The sequence below is a fragment of the Phragmites australis genome, chromosome 13, assembly GCF_958298935.1.
Source record: "Phragmites australis chromosome 13, lpPhrAust1.1, whole genome shotgun sequence".
Lineage (NCBI taxonomy): Eukaryota > Viridiplantae > Streptophyta > Magnoliopsida > Poales > Poaceae > Phragmites > Phragmites australis.
In genome coordinates, this window is record NC_084933.1 from 24,199,499 (window position 1) to 24,219,992 (window position 20,494).

General features: G+C 44.6%; 2 protein-coding genes across 3 annotated transcripts; one reads left to right on the top strand and one right to left on the bottom strand.

The window, feature by feature from the left end:
* Window positions 1-13,849: 13,849 nt before the first annotated feature.
* Window positions 13,850-19,142, bottom strand: LOC133889185 (probable isoaspartyl peptidase/L-asparaginase 3). 2 transcript variants are annotated; one of them, XM_062329663.1, is made up of 7 exons: window positions 19,008-19,142; window positions 18,721-18,907; window positions 17,457-17,521; window positions 16,906-17,349; window positions 16,749-16,807; window positions 15,957-16,061; window positions 13,850-14,307 (listed from the first exon to the last, which is right to left on the bottom strand). In XM_062329663.1, exons 1-7 carry the CDS (start codon window positions 19,077-19,079, stop codon window positions 14,088-14,090), a joined length of 1,152 nt encoding a protein of 383 aa, XP_062185647.1. In that variant the 5' UTR covers window positions 19,080-19,142; the 3' UTR covers window positions 13,850-14,087. The 2 variants fall into 2 exon arrangements, with proteins under 2 accessions (XP_062185647.1, XP_062185648.1); XM_062329664.1 differs by lacking the exon at window positions 19,008-19,142 and having other exon boundaries at window positions 16,906-17,360; window positions 18,721-18,794.
* A 168-nt stretch (window positions 19,143-19,310) lies between these two features.
* On the top strand, window positions 19,311-19,931 carry LOC133889186 (uncharacterized). The gene is made up of 2 exons (XM_062329665.1): window positions 19,311-19,538; window positions 19,640-19,931. The coding sequence occupies exons 1-2, from the start codon at window positions 19,317-19,319 to the stop codon at window positions 19,715-19,717; spliced, it is 300 nt and encodes a 99-aa protein (XP_062185649.1). The 5' UTR covers window positions 19,311-19,316; the 3' UTR covers window positions 19,718-19,931.
* Window positions 19,932-20,494: the final 563 nt, after the last annotated feature.

Genomic DNA, 20,494 nt, shown 5'->3' on the forward strand with positions numbered 1-20,494 from the left:
CAATCATAACTTCCCCACCTCCCCCTTCACCAAAAGGCTCTCAAAATTGCTATCTTAGCTAACTTCAGCTATTCTCCACCCAAACTAGATTTCTTTTGGACAAAAAGGCGACCATTTCCGCTTTGACGAGCGTTAATTGTAATCTGGCCAGAATGAAGCATCCGGCAAACTAATGCCTTTTTGATCTATGGGTAGTGAGCATACTATATGCGCCTAAGTGGTGCAAAATAAAATACTATATCTACTGTATAAAAATACATGTTGTAATTTTCCAAATTTTGGACTACTGATATGCTTCGAAATGCTTAGATTTTTCACATGGAAATTATACGAGCTAATAAATTTATCATTGAAAATTCTTAGGAGTGCGGTTATGAATTTAAGAGGATTTCAATCCACAGGAAAAAAAATTCTTTGAGGATTGTTGGGACATACGAATGAACTTGCCAGATTCCTATAGAATGCATTCCTGCAGTCCTAATTTCATGAGAAAGTAAAAATAAGCTCAAACCTCATGTTTTGAGAAGTCCAATGCAATCTCTCTTTCTCTACCTATTCTCCCTCTTCATTATTCCTCCAAGATTCCTATGTTGTTACCTTCAGACTATCCAAACACGTCACATCTATCATTCATGTGTTTTAAAGTCACATAGGATTCAATTATAGTGGGAATATTTAATTTTTTCTACTCTACTAGAGTGACTATTTCTCGCTGAGAATGACAAATGAATTTTTCTGAGTCTATGATAGTGTGTCTAGTGGCAAATTTGCCACTCTACTAGATGACAGAGTGGCAAAAAAAAAAAATCAAATGCCCAATTATAGTGAGGCACATTGAAGCTAAAAAAGAAAAAAAAATAGAGTGACATATTTCATCCCTGTATTTTTTTCTTCTTCTATTTCTACACTTTTTTAGTTTCCCGTGTTACAAAGAGGGGCCACCAGGTGACTTTGGATATGTTGAATTGTTGTATTTCCATGTTTTAACTGTGAAAAAGGAGTGAACAAATCGAGGTCCTAACTAGACTGGGATGAATTAGGGATGAGTGTGGAGCGATCTGTGAATCTATTTTAGTTTAACCCAATCAACTAATTAATTATTTTAACTAGAGCAAAATAATTAATTAGTTAATTAAGTTGTACTAACGTGAATTCATAGATATCTATGAGTACTCTACATCCGTCCATCCTTTAAGATGAATGGTGCACATCTTGCTAGCTTTGGGGCTAATACTAGAACTAAGCTACCGAGCAATGATCGCAGCACGTAGGAGCAGTGCATGAAGAAATGATTGGCTTTTCGAGTTGGTACCAACCTAAACGCTAAGGCTGCCCCTGGCCCTGCCCGGTTCGGGGATGGACGGCATGATTGCAGAGGGCGTGCTCTCGCATTCGCATTGGCAGGGCACCATAGCACAAGACTACAGGTAGGACGAGCCAGTTCAAGTGCCCATTCATGCGAGCGCATGACCTTTCCCCGAGGCCCAAATCATGGTGTCCCGCTTTGCGCCGGCACGCACCTATCCCACCCCCGCTCGGCTCGGCCCCACGCGCGCCCATCTCATCTCCTCCTCATCCATCATCGTGCCATCATTGCGCTGCGTGCCTGCCGCGCCCATCCAACCTTATGACATGGCAACACGCTAGCTGGTCTTTGATCTACTCCTGCTCGGGTTAACTTGAGGCGGCTCGTACGTGTTACACATACGATATTCCAACTTGGAGTCCTGGATGGATATAATACGTGGTCACTTGCATGTGGGTAGACTCGGTGTATATATGTGCGTGCTTTCTTCAGCACTTGAGAGCAAAGGGCACGATGTAATTACGAGTAGTCTGAACATCTGCACGTTCTCTTCGCCTCGCAGTCGCAGATGATCACCTCCGTAATCAAACATTCTATCCACTTGTTGGCATAAAAAAATCAAGCTTGCCTTTTCAGAAAGGAAAACTAAAGCTTGCGATTTCGCAGATGAATGTAGCGGAACCCCTCCTGATCAATACGAGGAAAGGACGTTTCAAGCCGACAATTCGTCTACCTGTGAACGAGATTCTCTTGTGCATAGCATCACGGATCGCTGCACCAATCATGCGACCCGGAAAAGGAGCGGGGCAGCAGGACACGAGGGCGCGACCGCGACGCCGGTGAAAGATAGATGTAGGTCGAGGCAGATCCCGCGGGATCTCATCACGTGGCCCGGTCTGACAGTTGCCGCGGGCCGGCATGTGGGCAAGCTCTCTCCGAGGCTCCGTGAGACGACGGGGAGATCTCGCTCTCGCCCGTGCCAGAGCGAGGCAAAAAAAAGAAGAAAAAAAAGGCGCGAGAAGCCCAGGTGACGCCGGGCCTACCGTGCTCACTCCGCGGGTCCTTCCGCACTACCACAAACAGTCCGTCCTCACGCGTGTCGTCCTGTCGCCTTCGACATCCACCGCCGCCGATCATTGTCGTCCGCTCGCCCTGGAGATATCATCGCCATCTTCATCTACTGTCCACAGTCCATGAACTGTGTGTCGTCATTTGTCTGCCGGTTATCCGAACGTGCATAGATGAGGTCGTATATATTTGGCTTTCTTGGAATCTTTTTTTCAGCTCAACAGGTGTATAGAGAGGGAGGTTGAAGCATCTGGATGCAGAAACCTAGCCAGTCACTTGAACTTTCAGTCACGTCGGCACGTTGAAGCATCTGGTACCTTTATGCGTTTCACTTGATCTTGTTCAACCAAGATGAAGTTTCTCAAGAACAAGATCGAAGTGAACGCAATACTGAATTGTTCTGCAGCATGAGAGCGATCTTTGTGCAATCGATCATCGATGATCCCTAGCTCTCAATAAAGGAGTATCTATTTTCGATCTCGTCCTGATGGGACGAGGAGAGTTGACTACTAGCTAAGCCCCGGCAAAGTCTGGAGGGAGAATTGGCAGTGCCTGAAAGATGAAAAGTTACCACCAGACACGCACTTTCACCGCGTGACGGGACAAAGGCACTTGCGCGGTGTCTGCAGAGTGTTACCGCCCGCACATTAGGTTCAGTAACGTAGAAGCGAAGCAGACGGCAGGACATATATGCGAGCCGGATTGCCGTCTGACGTATTGCACCAGAAAAACCCTGGGGAGATCATATAGAGCCCTTATTGGCAAGCAGCCATGCTGAACACACATGCGAGGATCATGCCATCATGGGGATCATGCATGCGCGCATGCCCCCGTCACCGTCAGAATCATGGGCAAGCACAAGCCATTCAGGTAGAGCCAAGTGGATAACCAGCTACACCTGACAACAGAGTATGTGAATGCTATAAATTTTGTACTCAAGAATGCACTGGAGTTCCGAACTGAGTAGTGATCGAGTAGATAGTGAAGTGCAAGTTTATGATCTCGCTCCAACTTTGGCCAATAAATATCGCACCCGAAAGCTGAATAGAGTAGCTTATTTTGAAAGGAACTGGATGATGGACTCACAGTCGCAGGCAGCTAGCACTTGTCTCACCTCAAACGGGCGGAGAAGAGGAAGAGTGCCGTATCGGCCTGACATGTGTGCCGATATCAGCCGCTGGGCTGCCCTGCGCCCGGCCGCCTGCCATCATGTGCGCTTCTTCATGATGGCGGGGAACCATCATCGCTGCGGCGACGCTGAGAAATCGAGCCGCGCCGATCGGTTGACCACGCATGCACGCCCGTTTCCGGGCTCTCGCGGATTGCCTTGTGCAGGTGCTGTCTGGAGTTCAGTCACCTCGTGAAATCTGACGAGTCGTGTAAAGTGAAGGCGCCGAAGTTTCACTGGCATGATGCTGCTCAGGCCTGCCTGTAGGGCTCTCCTGAGGCCTGAGGGAGTTATCATGCCCGCGTTGAACGACCGAATGTGCAACGTTATGTTGTCCCTCGCGACATGGCAGGGGAGCCCTTGACGTGCATTGCGTAAGCGTGCTGCGGTAGTAGTGGTTTGCAGCCTTGGAGGACTAGGGGAGCCGATCCGGCGCCGGAGGGTGGCGAGGCTGAACAGTGTTGCAGTGCAAGAATCACACGGTGTGGCTTTGTGGGTTGGGTTAACTCTAGACTCCATTTAGACCTCACGGCCCACACAGTTATAGCCCGTGCACGGACTGGACAGGTGAGCCCGAATAATGGCCTTAGCACGGACTCCCAAAGGCCGAAACGTACGTACCCGCCCCTCCTCGCAAAGAAAAGCGCACTCAGAAAAAATGGAAGCCCGCGCGGGCGCGCCTTCTCAACAAACCCAGCCGTTGGGCTCACCTTGAGAGAACTTTCTTATTTTTTTCATTTTTAAAATAAAAAGTTGTAAATATAGTGGTTATTTTGAAAAATTACAAATCTAGACTTCTGCCGCCGCATGTTTGAAATTTTTTAGAGAGCTAGATGATAGTATTCTCTACACCACAGATTTTTTCAAAAAATTTCATAAACATTTCAATAGTGTTTAAATTTTGAGAGTATTGGAATGTAGTATATATTTTTAAACATGTCATCCATTGGAAAAGCGATATGCTACATATATTTACAATTTTTTTAAAAAAAATGAGCACATATATTTGGAATTTTTTATTTAAAAAATATACAAATAAAAAAATTCCACCTTGCAACACTCTTGGTTAGGGATGCAATCGGGTACGACGGGTATGTGCAGTGCTCACTTGTATCCGTATCTGACAAATTTTACCTTCTCATGGGTATATCTGTTGTGGTAAACCGTCCAGATAGTAATCTAATTAATCACTAAGTCGATTAGTAGTATGACCACGACTGCAGTGATTAACCAGAATACCACCCCGATAATCCCGACATGTGTTTACTTCTAGGATCAAAACACACATCTTTACAATAAGCACATCATCATAATATATAATAAAGAGTGAGTAATTAAATTGAGTTACAAATTATTTTACATCAAAATACATAACTCGAACATTGCTAGAGTAGCTACGCAGCAGAATAAGTCATATAACGACAAAAGATGGGTAACACTATTACCCTAAGGCGATAGCCCAAAATATCTACGTACGAGTAGTTAGCACTACTCCTGCCTGTCGCCAATATCAGCGGACATAAAGTAGCCAAAAACTAAATTTCCCTCACCTGAAAAGCAAACAAAGCACGTGAGTACAAAAGTACTCGTAAGACTTAATCCATAATAGACACTTATAAATAGCCCGACTCCAAAGAGAATTCAATTGGATAAATTAGCAAAGACTCGGTCAAAAGGGGTTAAATGAATTTATAATGCAAATATGATTTGAACTCAAGTGTAAGTATCTACACCTAACAAAAATACCATGATATCCAGATATCATCAATATATCTTAACTGTAACTTGTACCATATCAACTTTTTATCAATATCACAATCTATGTCTCAACATTCTATCACAACATCCTAATAACGAAACTTTATGTTTGATATCAATGGACAGAAGCATGCTCATAACCGAGAGTGCGGCAATTCAAATTATTTTTTAAACCCTACAGTGGGTACATCTTTACCCACACGACACGAGAAATATTTGACTTGTGTCACCCACTAAAGTGCACACAAGCAAGTATCCGTGTCAACCTTTTTTAATTGAGCCCCAAACGTTTGAACATGCACCTATATATGCGAAGGTCCACTAAAACTACTCCTGGAACACCCTAGTTACACCTAAAATTGTGGAGGTAACTAGAGCTACTTCTCAAGCAAACTAGATACATCTACAAGCCTATTATGCCCATAACACATTCACAACGTTACATCTATAAACCTATTATGCTCACAACACCATAGGCCCATAAGCCAAAAAGTCATAGCTACAAAAGGTATTCGGCTTATCTACCATTATATCTGTCGGTGTATTAGGAACCAGGGGTCCCTGAGTCCCGAGACCGGACCGGCCCTCCGCCACATGTCACCATCCCGCGGGGTCCACCCTGCCGGGTAAGAAGAAACTAAGTCCCGGGGGAAGGTGTTCGGGGCCGTAGCCTCTAAGATTCCCGAGCACCCCAGTTCCCCGATGATCCGCAGAGTCCAAGTACCGGGAAGGAAGTGCTCGGAAGGGTTCTCACTTACCCCCGAGTACTGTAGTCCCCCGATGATCCAAACACCGAAGTGCTCTGGAGAGAGTGCTCAGGGCTGCACGTGGCAGCCCCCGAGGACTCGGTTCCCCGAAGGTCTCATCCAAGTGCTCGAGAGAGAGTGCTCGGGGCTGCACGTGGCAGCCCCCGAGGACTCGGTTCCCCGAAGGTCTCATCCAAGTGCTCGGGAGAGAGTGCTCGGGGCTGCACGTGGCAGCCCCCGAGGACTCGGTTCCCCGAAGGTCCCACCGAAGTGCTCGGGAGAGAGTGCTCGGGGCTGCGCGTGGCGGACCCCGAGGACTCAATTCCCCGAAGGTTCGCGCAAGATCATTCAATGACCCGAAGGGTCCCATCGTCGGGGTGTCAGCCAGTCAAAGGCCCAATGCCGCATTTAATAGGCACGCGCGGCCTGACATCCTGACATCCTGACATTCTCAGCTGCCCACGCCCCAGTGTCAGACCCTGCCATGCACAGGCAGGGGGGCGTGGGTCCATTAAATGCACGGGTCCCGTCCCGTTTCATCCGGGTGCCTCGGGATAACGTTGCCAGAATCGAAGCGCTCCGCCTGCCACCCTACCCTGGCAGGAGAACAAGACAGGGTGGGCGCACCGGGCACCTCTGAGGCTGCCCGGTGGCCCCCCTTAATGGCGCCGGAGGGCATCCACAGTGGCGGGTGGTCGGATGCGCGCTGCATTTTTCCACCGCCCCTGTCACTTCGCCAAAACGGAATGATGGCGCCTTTCTCCGTGGCGCCTTGGCACTCGCACCCCCTCTTTCCCATTCTGGATAAGTCAAGGTCGGCGCGCCTATAAAAGGAAAGGATGGAGAACTCAAGAAAGAGAGAGCTCTCGGTAGACAGACGGGAAAACAAGGAAAACAAGGCAAGGAAGCCCAGATAAAAAGGCGAAGAACATCACAAACAAGCAAAAGCCAAGCTAGAACACGAGAGCCTCAAGCTCTCTGTAGGTAGCTCACCCCTGTAACAGATACATCCTTGAAGAATTCCCTTCAAGAAGAGATATAACACACACACAGGAGTAGGGTGTTACGCCCCCGTGCGGTCCGAACCTGTCTAAACCCCGGTGCACCCATCTCTCTCGCACTAGGACGATCATCTCCCACCAGCCACCGTATTTATTTCCGTTTCCCGCTTATTTCCCAAACAAGCTCGTTCAGGATCATCCCCCCGGCCGAATCTCTAAAAAGGGGGTCTCTCGGGATCCCTGCGACAGGAGTTCATCCTCCGACAATATCGATATGTGGTAAGTACAGAAAATGCTAAAGCCAACTACACAACGGACGATGCTTAAATGATTCAAGCGAGCCTATAATATCCGAGACTCCCTTCTTGAGCCATCCTTATTGTTCGCCCGAATCTAATCTCATTCTCACAAAAATATGCATTCCATCATCATCATTGTCTTTGTAAATAAAAATAAGCTCTAAGCTCGCGAACAATGGTCGAACCACCGCTCGACTTCTATCAATGACCTAAACCTTGCTAAGCATAACATATTCATTTTTAAGTTAGATCATTGAGTGTTATACATAGAGTTACAATGGATCAAATGACAATAATACCAAGGAAGTGTAATGCAACAATAAGGATCTACTTAAAAAATCCGACCTCGACTAACTATCATACATGACATACATATAGCATACTTTATCAAATTAAAGATAATATATGATCCAAAATAATAGGTAGAGTATGCTTAGATGCTTGCCTTGGTGCTCAGTTTGATCACAATCAACAACAACGAAATCCGGTTCACCCTCGATCATGCTAGCGTTAGCCTCCGGTAATTCGTTCATTAAAGAAAAACGGGTGCAATGATGAGCATGGAAGAGATACCATAAAATATGCTACATGATGCATAACCATAAATGATACATCATAAAGACAAACTAAGAGTACAAGAAGACACGCGAAGGAACAAAGAAAGTTCATGAATTAAACTTCATTAGAAAAATTGATAGGCATTCGGAAGTTCCGGGTCAAACCGGAACATCTGGGTGGAGTTCTGAATGACGGTTCTCGGTCAAATCCTAACTCAAACCAATCTGGATCTTCTGGGCCAGGCTAGAACTTTCGGGTTGGGTCGGATTTTCTGGGTATTACTCCGAGCGAGGGTGCTCGGTTAATTCTAAAACGAATTACCTGGAGTCTCTGGGTATACCCGGAACCTCCGGGTTTTGGCATATATGAACTTTGCGACAATTCTCACGGTTGATTCAACTTGCATGTAAGACCTAACTCACCTAAACATATATATGCACTAGTACTAGGGTTCTAAAATTAAATTACACGCTAAACAACACAAATATTGGGGTAGAAAAGAATGTGCTCACCTGGAACTTCCGAGTTTCACCCGGAACCTCCGGGTTCTTGTAGAAAGGGGTTTTGCGACGATTTCTTTGCCGATTCATCTTGCATATCAAAATCCAACCACATAAATATGTAAGGGTACTAAAGCATTAGTTCTAAACCTACCTTGCTCACTCCACAAGCTCGATTCGCTAGTCCTAACTTATTCAAACATCTCTTCTAGCTCTACAACCTCAAAAAACAAAATGTGTTTCACCACTCATAACACAACTCCAAACCTATCCAAAACCAAGCTAAAACCGTGCATTACTATCATGGGGTCCTATGATACTTACCCAAAGTCCCTTACCTAAGTTGGTGACCATTGGGGAAGGAGAAAATGAATGAAAAGCTCGGCGAACAAGATGATAGAGCTGTTGAAAATGCAGTGAAGCAAGGTGACGAATTTGATTTGCAAAACCTACGAACCTTCAAACAGGTGAGAAACTCTTGGATGGATATAGAGCTAGAGATGTGGGGAATGTAATAGTAATGTATGCATACCTCAAATCTTAGTACTTAAGGGGAGATTTGAGGGAGAATGAGAGAGTGCTGAGAGAGGGAGAGGAGAGAGGGAGAGGAGAGCAGTAGCTCTGCTCTAGCTGCTCGGTTGGGTGAGTGAGGGTGAGAGAGAGGGAGGGGTGAGCTACTGCTGCCCAAGAGAGGGAAAAGATGGTGGGGCCAGTCAGATGAGTCTCACGTGTTGAAGAGACTAATAATATTACAACTAAAAAATATTTATATCCCTTCTCAATTCCTTCTCTCTTTTATTTACCCAAAAGACTAGATGAGACTCAAACTAAATCAAAAATCTAAGATCGGTATTTCCTAACTCCTAGCAAATTTCTAAACCACCAAAAGAATTAACAAGCAATCAGAATGTTTAACCATTAAACATGATACTTATAATACTTAATAACATAATTACATAATTATGACGTGACACCCGCGAACGCTTACGGGCAAAGAGCGGCCTCTAAACCCATCACCCATGAGTATACCCGTTTACCTACTTGACATAACAAATATACTAAACACTATCATAAGTTCCATGCATCGTTCGTTCATTTTACGTGAGAATAGTGTAATGGTTGCAACACAACATATAAATAAATGATTTTAGTATGATTTTAGCTCAAATAATTTCAGCAAGATGTATTATTTCAGTATAATTTCAGCAAGATGTATACTGAACGTCAGTATGATCATCTACTTACAAGCACAACACAATTTCCACACAAATGAACATTTGAACAGACTTGTACATCAAAGACTTAAATAAACATGTGAACACTAAACAAGAACATCATCAAAGAACTATACGGTTTCATAAATATGGATACGTCTTACCTACACCCATACCACTCTACCGTCAGATAGTATTTTCGTCGACAAATGTGCCGTACATACCAAATGTTACTTATACACTATCCTATTTAAATATTTACCTAGGATAAACAAATAATCAGAATAATTACCCCTACTCGTGATTAGACCTCGCAAACCGAGAGAGCTCCCGCCGACTGCGGTCCGCTCGCCAGTCTGGGCTTGCAGCGTTGGAGGTGCCGGTACGCGCGTCCGGCGGATGGCACATGGACGAATCACGAGTAGCCAAACACAGCGCAAACAATTCTCCTCCTCTGCGCCGAGAGCTTCCGTCAGAGGTCAGACGATGACCTCGGAACGGAGCGCCAAATTCTGCCGGCGCGGGGAGAGGAGTTGGGATATTGTGATCGCCGCCGCAGGCGTGCTCTGATTGCCGCGAGTATGGGCGCGCAACCAGATCGGGTGAACGGCCGTTTTCCCCGAGACCGACTTCTCGTCCCGTCCCGCAAGCACTGATGTGCCTGTCATCGGTTTGATTGATCAGGCTCAGATGTGTGCACCTGTTTGTCGCGGGGTGAGTTTTGCTACAAGATGCGCTCTTCACTTCTATGCAATTGCAGTGCCAAGTTCAACTCTATGCGCAACGTTCTCGGGAAAAAAAATCTATGCACAGATAAGGTAAAAAGTGCAGGGCCTGAATCATGTACCCGAGGACCGAATAAAGTTAGGTAAAACGGGAGCACTCCCTCCGTTTACGTGAGATATCAAATGAGATCCAAGGCAAAAAGTTGAATCGCTGGACCCCTCAATTGAATGACATGTACAAGTACAACTAAAGTATCTCTTGATTTCCTTACTGGACAATATTATGGAATACACACCCAAGAAAATGGAGAAAAAAAGAAAGCAAAATGGAGTATTACCCATACTGCACAGAAATATGAACACAGATATGAGTCACCGGAAAAAGCTCCCAGCTCGTAAAACTGAAGCTTCGCCCTCCGCCCTGTACGCACCTCCATTGCAGAGGATCGAATCGGAATCGCCTCCGGACCGAGCAGGCGAGAACCCACCCGCCCTTCACATCATGATGCTCATGGTCTGCACGCCCCCGACGCGGCTCCACGACCATGCGTCCGGGGGCAATGACCTCGGCCGCATGATGCACTCCTCCAGCTCCTGCAGCCTGGCGACCAGGACGACCAGCCGGCGGCACGGCACGAAGACGAGCGTCACTGGGATGATCCAGATCGCCAGGTCCAGGATCAGCATCGCTACCTCTTCTGCTGCAGGTTCCTTCTGACTTCGGATGGCTAATTTCCTCCTCCACGAGACCGCGATGGAAGGGTGGTTGCTTCTCTGCTTGGACAAGTGTTGCGTTGCCTTGTGGACCGAGAGTTGCTTGCATATATAACCTAGCTTCTTCTGAGAAACTCCACTTATCCTCACGTTGGATGCTTCTGAAGATTCATCGAGGCTACTTTAGTATTTCTCTCTAATCAACTGTGCTCTGCCCATGTTAGACAACGGGGCAGCGGGTTGTGTTTCAGAGATCCACTTGACGGTATCGTTACCGTTGGCGGATTTTTACCATGGTGCAATCATGTGTGCTTAAGTTATCCGGAATATAACTTTCAAAAAAGAAGTTATCCGGAATATATATAATTTTTGTCGTCATGGGAGAAGATATACTAATATTTGCATCGCGTGCACATATATTCTCCATGGTAGTTCCTGCATTTTGGACCCATCTACGGAGCACGCGATAGCTATCGACCAGATCAGACACTCAGCGAGTACTCATCCTGTTCCTGCCGCAGCTGCCCCCACACTAAAGAATATTAGTAAATATCATTATACCTTTTTTAGTTTAATTATCACAAAACTATATTTTTCTCTCATATCACAAAATCATACTTACTCTACATCATTTATCATAAAATTACATTTCTTTTGATTTAACTATCACAAAACTACATTTTTCCCCTTCTATATTAAAAAAAACTACACTTACTTTACATCACTTTATCATAAAATTACACTTCTATTATTGTGAACAAATCTGACAAGATGAGTCTATGCATCATACGTACAGACTTCAGCCATCACCATTTGTTGATGTCAGCGACTACGCCATGTCATAATTGTTTGCCAAGTTAGCAGATGCTACGTGATCTTTAGGCTCAGTCTCTTGAAAGCTACCGATCTAACGCGAGTTAAATTCTTAGAAGTGAAAAATTGATACTGGTGGAGGCTGACATCATTTAGTTGTCTAAATGGCGCTGGTGGGGGTTGGTATGGAATCATTTGGGTGACTAGATGGTGTCACACCAACTCCCACTAGCGTTAATTTTTCATGTCCGGGAATTCAACTTGTACCAGATCGGTAGCTTCTAAGAGAAGGAACTCAAAGATAGTGTAAGATCTGCTAATTTAGCAAACAATTGTAACATGATGTAGTCGATCACGTTAGTAAACGATGAGAGCTGAAACCTGTAAGTATGACGCGTGAGTCCATCTTATCATATTTGTTCACAGTAACAAAAATATTTTTTTTGATAAAGTGATACAAAATAAGTATAATTTTTGTAAAATAGAAGAGAAAAAAATATAGTTTTATGACAGTTAAACCAAAAGAAGTATAATAAAATAATGTAAAATAATAGTTTCATAAAATAGGAAGAGAAAAATATAATTTTATGATATTCACTCAAAAATAAAGATGCTGTTGCGTAAACTAATGCGGCGCCTCCGTCGTCTCTTCCTCGTCCCATCGCAGTGTTCTGTAGCACACAGATGGCTCTTCGAGAACTTGGAGGCCATCGTAAGAGCCCAGATTGGATAACGCACGTTCACGTCGCGCAAACGTGATTGCAGAGCTATACAATAATGTACTACATCGTATTCCAAATATAAGTTTATTTAGAATTATTCTAAGTTAAATCTTTTTATCTTTAACTATTAATTTCTAAAATTCATATAGATTACCAACATAAGATATTGCTAGTCAAATAGTCTATCATGGAGATGTCTTAATAGAGTTATATCAGGGGTCAGAGTAAGTAGTCGAAAAACAAGTTGCACAAACCCGAAAGAAGAAAGACAAAAATAAAATGTGAGGCCATGGCCATCGTTGACCACAATAAATATAGAACGAATCATTTTTGCAGCCTGATATGACGCTCAGCGACGTGCAATTGGCTTATCCTTTTGGATGTACTTATATAAGAATAAAACTATTGACAAAACAGTATACTTCTAGGGCGTGTTTGGATGCGGCACGCGTGCCGGCCTGGCTCCGCGTGTGCAGACGCAGGCCGTTTGCTCCGTATTTGGTTGTCGGTACTATCGCTCGAGATTGCATCCGCTCATACACATGCATCCACCCATCCTGCTCCGCGTGTACGCTGGAATCGACCGTTTCCACAGGGTTGGTTGAGGAGATGCAAAAGTACTGTACACACGATTTCTTTATTTAACTTTTGATTTTATTTAGAGGTCCAAAAGAGAGGTAAAAAAATCTAAACGTTTTTTAAAATAAACTAGAGCTCATTAGCAAACTATTTTAATTAGTTTGAAAAAAAAACTAAGTTAATATTTAATTAAAATTCTCCAAAAATCGTAAAAAATTCACTAATATTCTTATCCTACGACGTACTAGTTTATAAAAATATTTTAAATCCTAGGTTATTTGATAAAAAAAAATGAGTTTCTTTATAATACAACGTATACTCATACAGACAACCTAACACAATTTTTTTTCTCAGCCAAACTGAGCACATACATCCAAACAAACAGACCCTATTGTATTTCCCAGCTTGACTCAACTGAGCCTGTCTCAACTCATACGGGCTGAGCCATGCAAACAAACAAACACACTCCTAGAGTCTATAATAGAAATGACATAATATCATCTTTTGTTAACGTAACTAACTCGAAAGATAAAGAAACCAAACAACCCAATGCAAAAACAAAATGTAGCAAGCAGAAACCTCTCAAGATTCAGGAATCTTGAAAGCTGGAACACCTTAGTCCTCAGGGGAACCACTAGAAATTAAACGTGGTAGTTGGTTCCAATGAGCACATGACTATATGCAATTTTAACTTTTCTACAAACTACTCTGAAACATGCGAAATTCCAAAAGAAAAGGTTTGGAAGCCTTTCAACATGTTTAAAAATCCGACTAGGGTGCATCCAATTTGCTACCATATAACAAGATGTCGGCTTCAGAACAATTCGACTTTACAAAATCATCAGAATATCCCCACAGGGCATTGCTACATCAGGAGCGTCCATGAAGAAAACAATGTTCAGCATGAACTGCCATTTTAAGGATATACTGTAATGACCTCCACATCCTGCATGTTGGAATTCCTTACAGAGTATTGGAATGTCCATCCATGGCATGCCGCGGCATGCACTCCTTTCCTGTTGATTGCAAATACAGCACCAATGAAATCCGGGTATTTACGGGCAATTCTTAATATCGCATCCTTGGCAGCGTCTTGAGGCTCCATCCCTCGTCGCATGCTCTCTACCACTTGATAGCTGCAACAGATATGTATGATAAGGTTGATGAAAGATCAATGATCCTTTCATAGGGTTAATGTGTTTTTGGTGATTAGTATCAACATAGTCAATGTGAATAACTTAGTTTACGAGTATGCAAGGTTTGGTCTCATAGATGCTATGTGATGTACTTGAGGTATCAAATTCCTCGAATGAGTTGCAATTCAAGGTCAAAAAAGAGCTACATGAAGATATAAATGATCTATTATTTAGACATATGATCATGGTGTTGAGAGCATCACTTGTGTAGACAGATTTGTTTTCTTTAGCTGTATTGTAAAGAGGGGTTTGAGTTCAGTAGCTTGATCTAGTGTATTTAGGTTAGCTACCTAGTAGTGATGCACACTAGGCTTAGCTAGTCCTAATAGACTAGAGGAAGACCCAAGATATCAAGGAATAAAAGCCATCGAAACCGAGACAAGGTTGGATTGAATTGGACAAAGATCATGTCGCATTACACTCACCAGATGATCCGATGTGAACACCAAAAGGTTCACCGAAAGTTCTAAAGTGCACTGGAAGGTTACACCGAAACAAGTTTCCAGAGAGAAATGAAGTGAAGAGGTCCAAGCGCCAACACTCATCGGATGATCCACTATTCTCACTGGAAGATGAACAATACACTCATCGGATGTTCCAATGAGCACAATGGAGGATTCATCGGAAGGTTTATGCAGAGAGGTTGCTTGGCTTGGAGTTAGCTAGATACACTCACCGGATGTTCCGGTGATGAAGATTGAAGACTACCGGATGATACAATTATGTGATAGTGGACTCCAACGGCTAGTTTCTATTGTCCTCCCCGGATCATTCGATGTTCACAGTTTTCTGGGACCGAGAGGCAACGGATAGTTTTAGAAGATGAGGCTATAAATAGACCCCCTCCTACTCGATCATTTAAGGGTGCTAGATCTTAGGAGCACACACATACACTTGAGAAGAGTTCTTGCCACCAAAGTTGAGGACATTGAAGACCAAGGCAATTAGCATAAGATTAAGGACTTGATTAGTGCTAGTTTAGACTTAGTGTGTATCTAGCTAGGTGATTAGCCTAGAGTTGGATCAACTGAGTGGTCCATACTTGTTCTCTTTGTGCTTCCCGGCACCTAGGCGGCTTGGCGGCGTTCTTGTCTTGTGAAACCCTTCGAGAAGTTTGTGGAGCGGCCACAAGCTTTGTGTGTGGGAGGAGTGGCACGTGCCGGAATGGCGAAGCACTAAAAGACGGCGGTGAGTATTCGGGAGAGACCTAGTAGGAGACCCATTAACAAGTGGGGAGCTCTAACGGCTATCTACGGAGTTATCCGACCGGAGAGTTTGACCCTTGTGAGGGGCTCCAACATGGACTAGGGGTGGATGGTAATCCACCGATACCACAGGAATAAGTCGTCGTGCCGAGTATTTGCATTCTCTGCCCTTTACATTCCATACTTATTTCTTGCACTTACTATTTCATATTTACCTTTCCTAGAATTGTTATGTGTGGTTAGTAGGATTGGTTCCTAGGGTGCAAAACTTTATTTCAGTAGAGTAGAACAAGAATCTTTTAAAACTAGTCATTTAGAACAAGAATCTTTTAGAACTAGTCATTTAGAACAAGAATCTTTTAGAACTAGTCATTTCTTCATTACCATGGAAGGAAGCGCATCATAATATCACCATCGCCAGTTGCTCCACAAGCTCCGACTTCATCATCACCATATGAAGAAGATCCTGGTATTGGTCCATCACCTACCCTGGAATCAAATGATTGATTAGTACTACTTATCAAGAGAAAAACTAAGATTTTTTCACCAATTTCATCCTGTTGCCAAACATACATAGCATTTATAAGGTTAATAGTGGAGCAATCGGCTCGTCGTGGAAAGATGAATTCATCTGGAATTCTAAAGGTTAGATGGTTAAAAAGATGGATAAGCAAGTGCCATGCGGCTCATACCAAGCAAAGTGACAATAGGCCTAATAGCAGTTCATTGGGTAACACATATAGGTTTCTAGGAAGTTAATGGATTCCACAGGCCCATAACAAGGAGGCCTAATCTGGAATATTTCAGCATATAGCAAGTGATTTTGTGCATGTAAAGAAATGCAAAATGCACAGCATAGATGGTAGATACAAAGAGAAGAGGACAGGTGGCGGACTTCATTATCTGATACTGAAAAATTCAAACATTGATACCACTCCAGTATTACAATTTACAAGACTAGAGGCTCTGACTAGATACCACACTCAAAGAAGATTGGAGAGATGCATCAAACAGTAAAAGACAGAACGCTGCATAGGAATTAGATGCGTCAAACAGTAAGAAAGCATGCTACATAGTAATTAGATGCATCAAGAAAGAACACTAGCTTTTTAGCTAAAGATGGGTCCATGCTAAGATTGTGATGTGAAATCACCCCACAACAGGCAAAATGCTCACCTTCCTGGAATTTTAAATGTAGCACCATTGGTTGATGTCCCAACTGCTATGTGACCCATCTAAAGGAAACAACACCAATAACAGATTTATAACAATTGAAAGTCAATTAAAATTCTTTTTATAAAAAAGGTCAACTAATATAGAATGCAATAGCCACCTTGTCAATTACTGCCATAGAGATTGTATCATGGTTGTGACGATTAACAAACTTCAAATGGGAGTTTATTGGATCCAGTAAATTATCACTTTGGAACCATCCATGGCAGACATGTCCCTGACTCCCCTCTACCACATGCTTTCCAGAGTCCTCAGCCTCAACTGAGGCTAAACTGATAGGATGGTATGGGCCACAGTTACCAGCAGGAGCAACATTTTTCCAGAAGTTAGGTTGGCAGTTGTTCTGTCTCCAGTTTGCCCATTTCTCAATAGACTCTGGTGAACTGAGGTTAGTTGGTCCTGGAAGACCCATTGAAATTGCAAAGGCTGTTGCCTTCTCTCCGACAAGCAGTGTATGCTTGCTATGCTCCATGACCAACTTTGCTGCCTTAATTCCATCCTTAACATATCTCATGGCAGCCACCGCTCCAATTTCCATCGATGCCTGCCAGTTTCCTTAAGCGAAGATTATGCAATATATTACATCCACTATGAGTGCTGGAACAAAATATCAATGTATACTGCAGCATGACTAGGTAAAACAGTTGTTACCCCATTCATGATAAGAGCATCTAATGTAGTTTCGCCATTCTCATCAGGACTTCCACCTGGACCAACTGCGTGAAACATAAAATAGTTAAAATCATAACCAGGTTGATTCATGAGGCATGCTAAATATAAACAAGTTGTTCAAATAAATAAATAAATAAGTTGTAGACAAGGAAGATCATTACCATAAATGAATGCATCAGGAGTTCAAACACTAGATATAAAATGGGAATATATCTCTAAAAAAAGCAACATTAATCATCTGAAGCATATAATAGTACCTGCAATTAGCATTATCTTAACGATGTAGGCAGAAACATTTAATGTTTTATGTGCCAACTGATTATCGTTGTAATTGAGTAAGAGCAAACTAGCGCAGCCAGTGCAACACCTCACACCGTTTTTATTACTGAGATCAACACCTCATATTAACCATTATTTGGTTTTACTGGCTCAAGTAAATTAAACCCTGAGAAGCATGCAGACAGGCATATCATGAGAGTACAAATGTACAATCCATTATAAAAAACACACTTTACAAATTATCAATATGTTCAAAGGACTTTATGCTAGATGCATTAGTATTATCAACAAAATGAGGTCAAATCACTGAAAAAGATCCTATTGAAGTCCTGCAACTATTGTACATCTATTTATTTCATCAAAAGAATGAACATCATTTTGGTTCTATGTACAACAAGGGAAGCTCAAATGGGATCGATGGTTTACAAGATACATTTTGCAGCAAACATGTTCAAATTCTAAGTTATGACAATCACCTGGCGGAAAGTGCCTATGGAGAAGTCATAATCCACTTTGCTACTACACTGCTATTCAAGTTTAAAATCAGTTTCATGCACTAGCCCTTATGATGGCGCCAGGCATTGACCACTATCTAATATATCTACCAGTGAAGAGGATAACGTGGGAACAATTATCTTCAACTGATACAGGCAGCAATACTGGTATAGAACTACGGAAAACACTAATGCAAGCAGAGATGCCGGCATACAACTACAGATAACCTTGACACAAACCATAAATCATTGGGGTATATTAACAATTCATTTGGATTAACTACCGGATTTTCTATTGCAACGAGGTTACATGGTGTTTCGAAGCTAGTCGATACGGCTTCCAGCCTGCTGTTGATGTATCAGTACTGCTCATAGAGCAACACCATTGTTTCCGCTTAAGCTCAAGGACCTAGTGAGCCAATTGTGCCTCGCTCGATGCTGCAAGGAGAACGCCAGGGCAAGGGACTGACCTGTGCCATCACAGCGGAGCGCTTCGCAGGCGGAGCAGCCGGCGACGATAGCATCCTCGGCCGAACCCCCTACGTCACCGGCCGAGACCACCTCCCACGCCGCCCTGACCGCCTCCCGGAACGGCCAGGTGCTCACCACCACCGGAAACGCCCCGCCCCCTTCCTCCGCGCCTCCGCAACCAACCGCCTGGGTCAACACCCAAACCCCCAGCAACCCATCATCAACGATATCACGACCAAATCCAAATTACACAAACCGAATCCAACGGAATCGAATCTACGCTTACCAAGCACCAATTGAACCATAGTAGCAGGAGCCCTAGGAGAAGCCGCGTGAGACTCCGACCCATGGAATCCATGGAAGCTGGGCTTGGTGGCACACTGTTACAGCAATGGTGGACGGTGAGCTTACCGCGATCTGCCAGTACAGGCGCCTTGGTGGTGGTGACCCGTCCCGCATATCAGTGAGCTAGAAAGCCGCGACACCCATATGGGTCCCACATGTCGGTGATCTTTCCGAATCCGCGTTGGTATAGGCTGCCACTCACACAGTGACACAGGTGACCCCTGAGACCTGAATACTAGTGGCGGCGGGGATGGACGAGCGAAGCGACCGCGGCGGCGGGGAGGCGGAGAGGTGGCCGTGGTGGGCGGCGGCGAGCGCGGCGCAGGCGGCGTCCGGGGCGGCGTGGTTCCGGCGAGGCAGGGGCGGCACTGCGGTGGCGATGCCGTTCAGGGCGTTCGCCATCGCCAGCCTCTTCGTCGGCGCCGGCGCCACCGCCGTGGCCGCCGGAGTGGTCGCCGCAGGTGTCGGATCGGTAAGACGGCGGAGTCAAAGCCCTGCTCCCGTGCGGTGAATCCTGCCACTTGCTGCGACAAATTTGCACTGATCTGGTGCCCATAATGCGTGTATCTGCAGGTGGAGGAGATGAAGGGCGTGGGCGCGAGCATCCGGAGGTGGATGGGAGCTCCTCCTCGCCGAGTGGGAGGAGACTAGCACACTGCGACTGTGATTTGGGTGGTAATTCTTAGTCCTACTAGGAAAACTGGAACGGCAACAGTTTCATGTGATCTGGGTTAGGTTCCTTCACATTTGAGAGCTAGGTGTGTGTCATTTTGAATTGCAAGTGTAAAGGAGTAATAAGATCACTGCTGTACTTGTATAACAAGCTTATTTTGATCAAAATTGATCTCCAATTCGGTTCCATACTGTACTGGTGTCAATTGTTGAATCTCCGCATTGATTCCTATGTCGGTTTTCGAGTTATATTTCGTATGTCTAATTCTTTTTACCGAATCAGACACAGAATCTGAATCATATCTCTGCTAATAGTTTCGTCGTGCGTCATCCCCTTCAATCCGCGTTTCGCTCTTGTTCCACACTTCACCCCGCTTCTGTGCGCCGACATATGGAGCCGGTCCGGTCCCTTGCTCCCCTCTCCATGCCCGGCTCATCTATCGTCTCCAACAACATAGTCCCGCACCACCCGCCTACCCAACTCCTCCCCTCCCCGCAGTTGTGCCCCATCCCCTCCCCGTCGCCATTGCTCCTCCCCACCGCCACGTCCCCCTGCCTACTCCAACCGATGCACCATAGCCGGGTGCCTCCCTACCACCTCTTCCCCTTCTACAGGACCTGGCCGCCGATGTTGAGCACCACGGTGGCCGCGCGCCCTCCGCTGGAGTTCGTGACCAAGCAATGGCGGATCGGAGCAATGCTAATATGTTCACCTCGACCCTACCGGCGGTAGATGTGACCGTCCACGACGTCGCC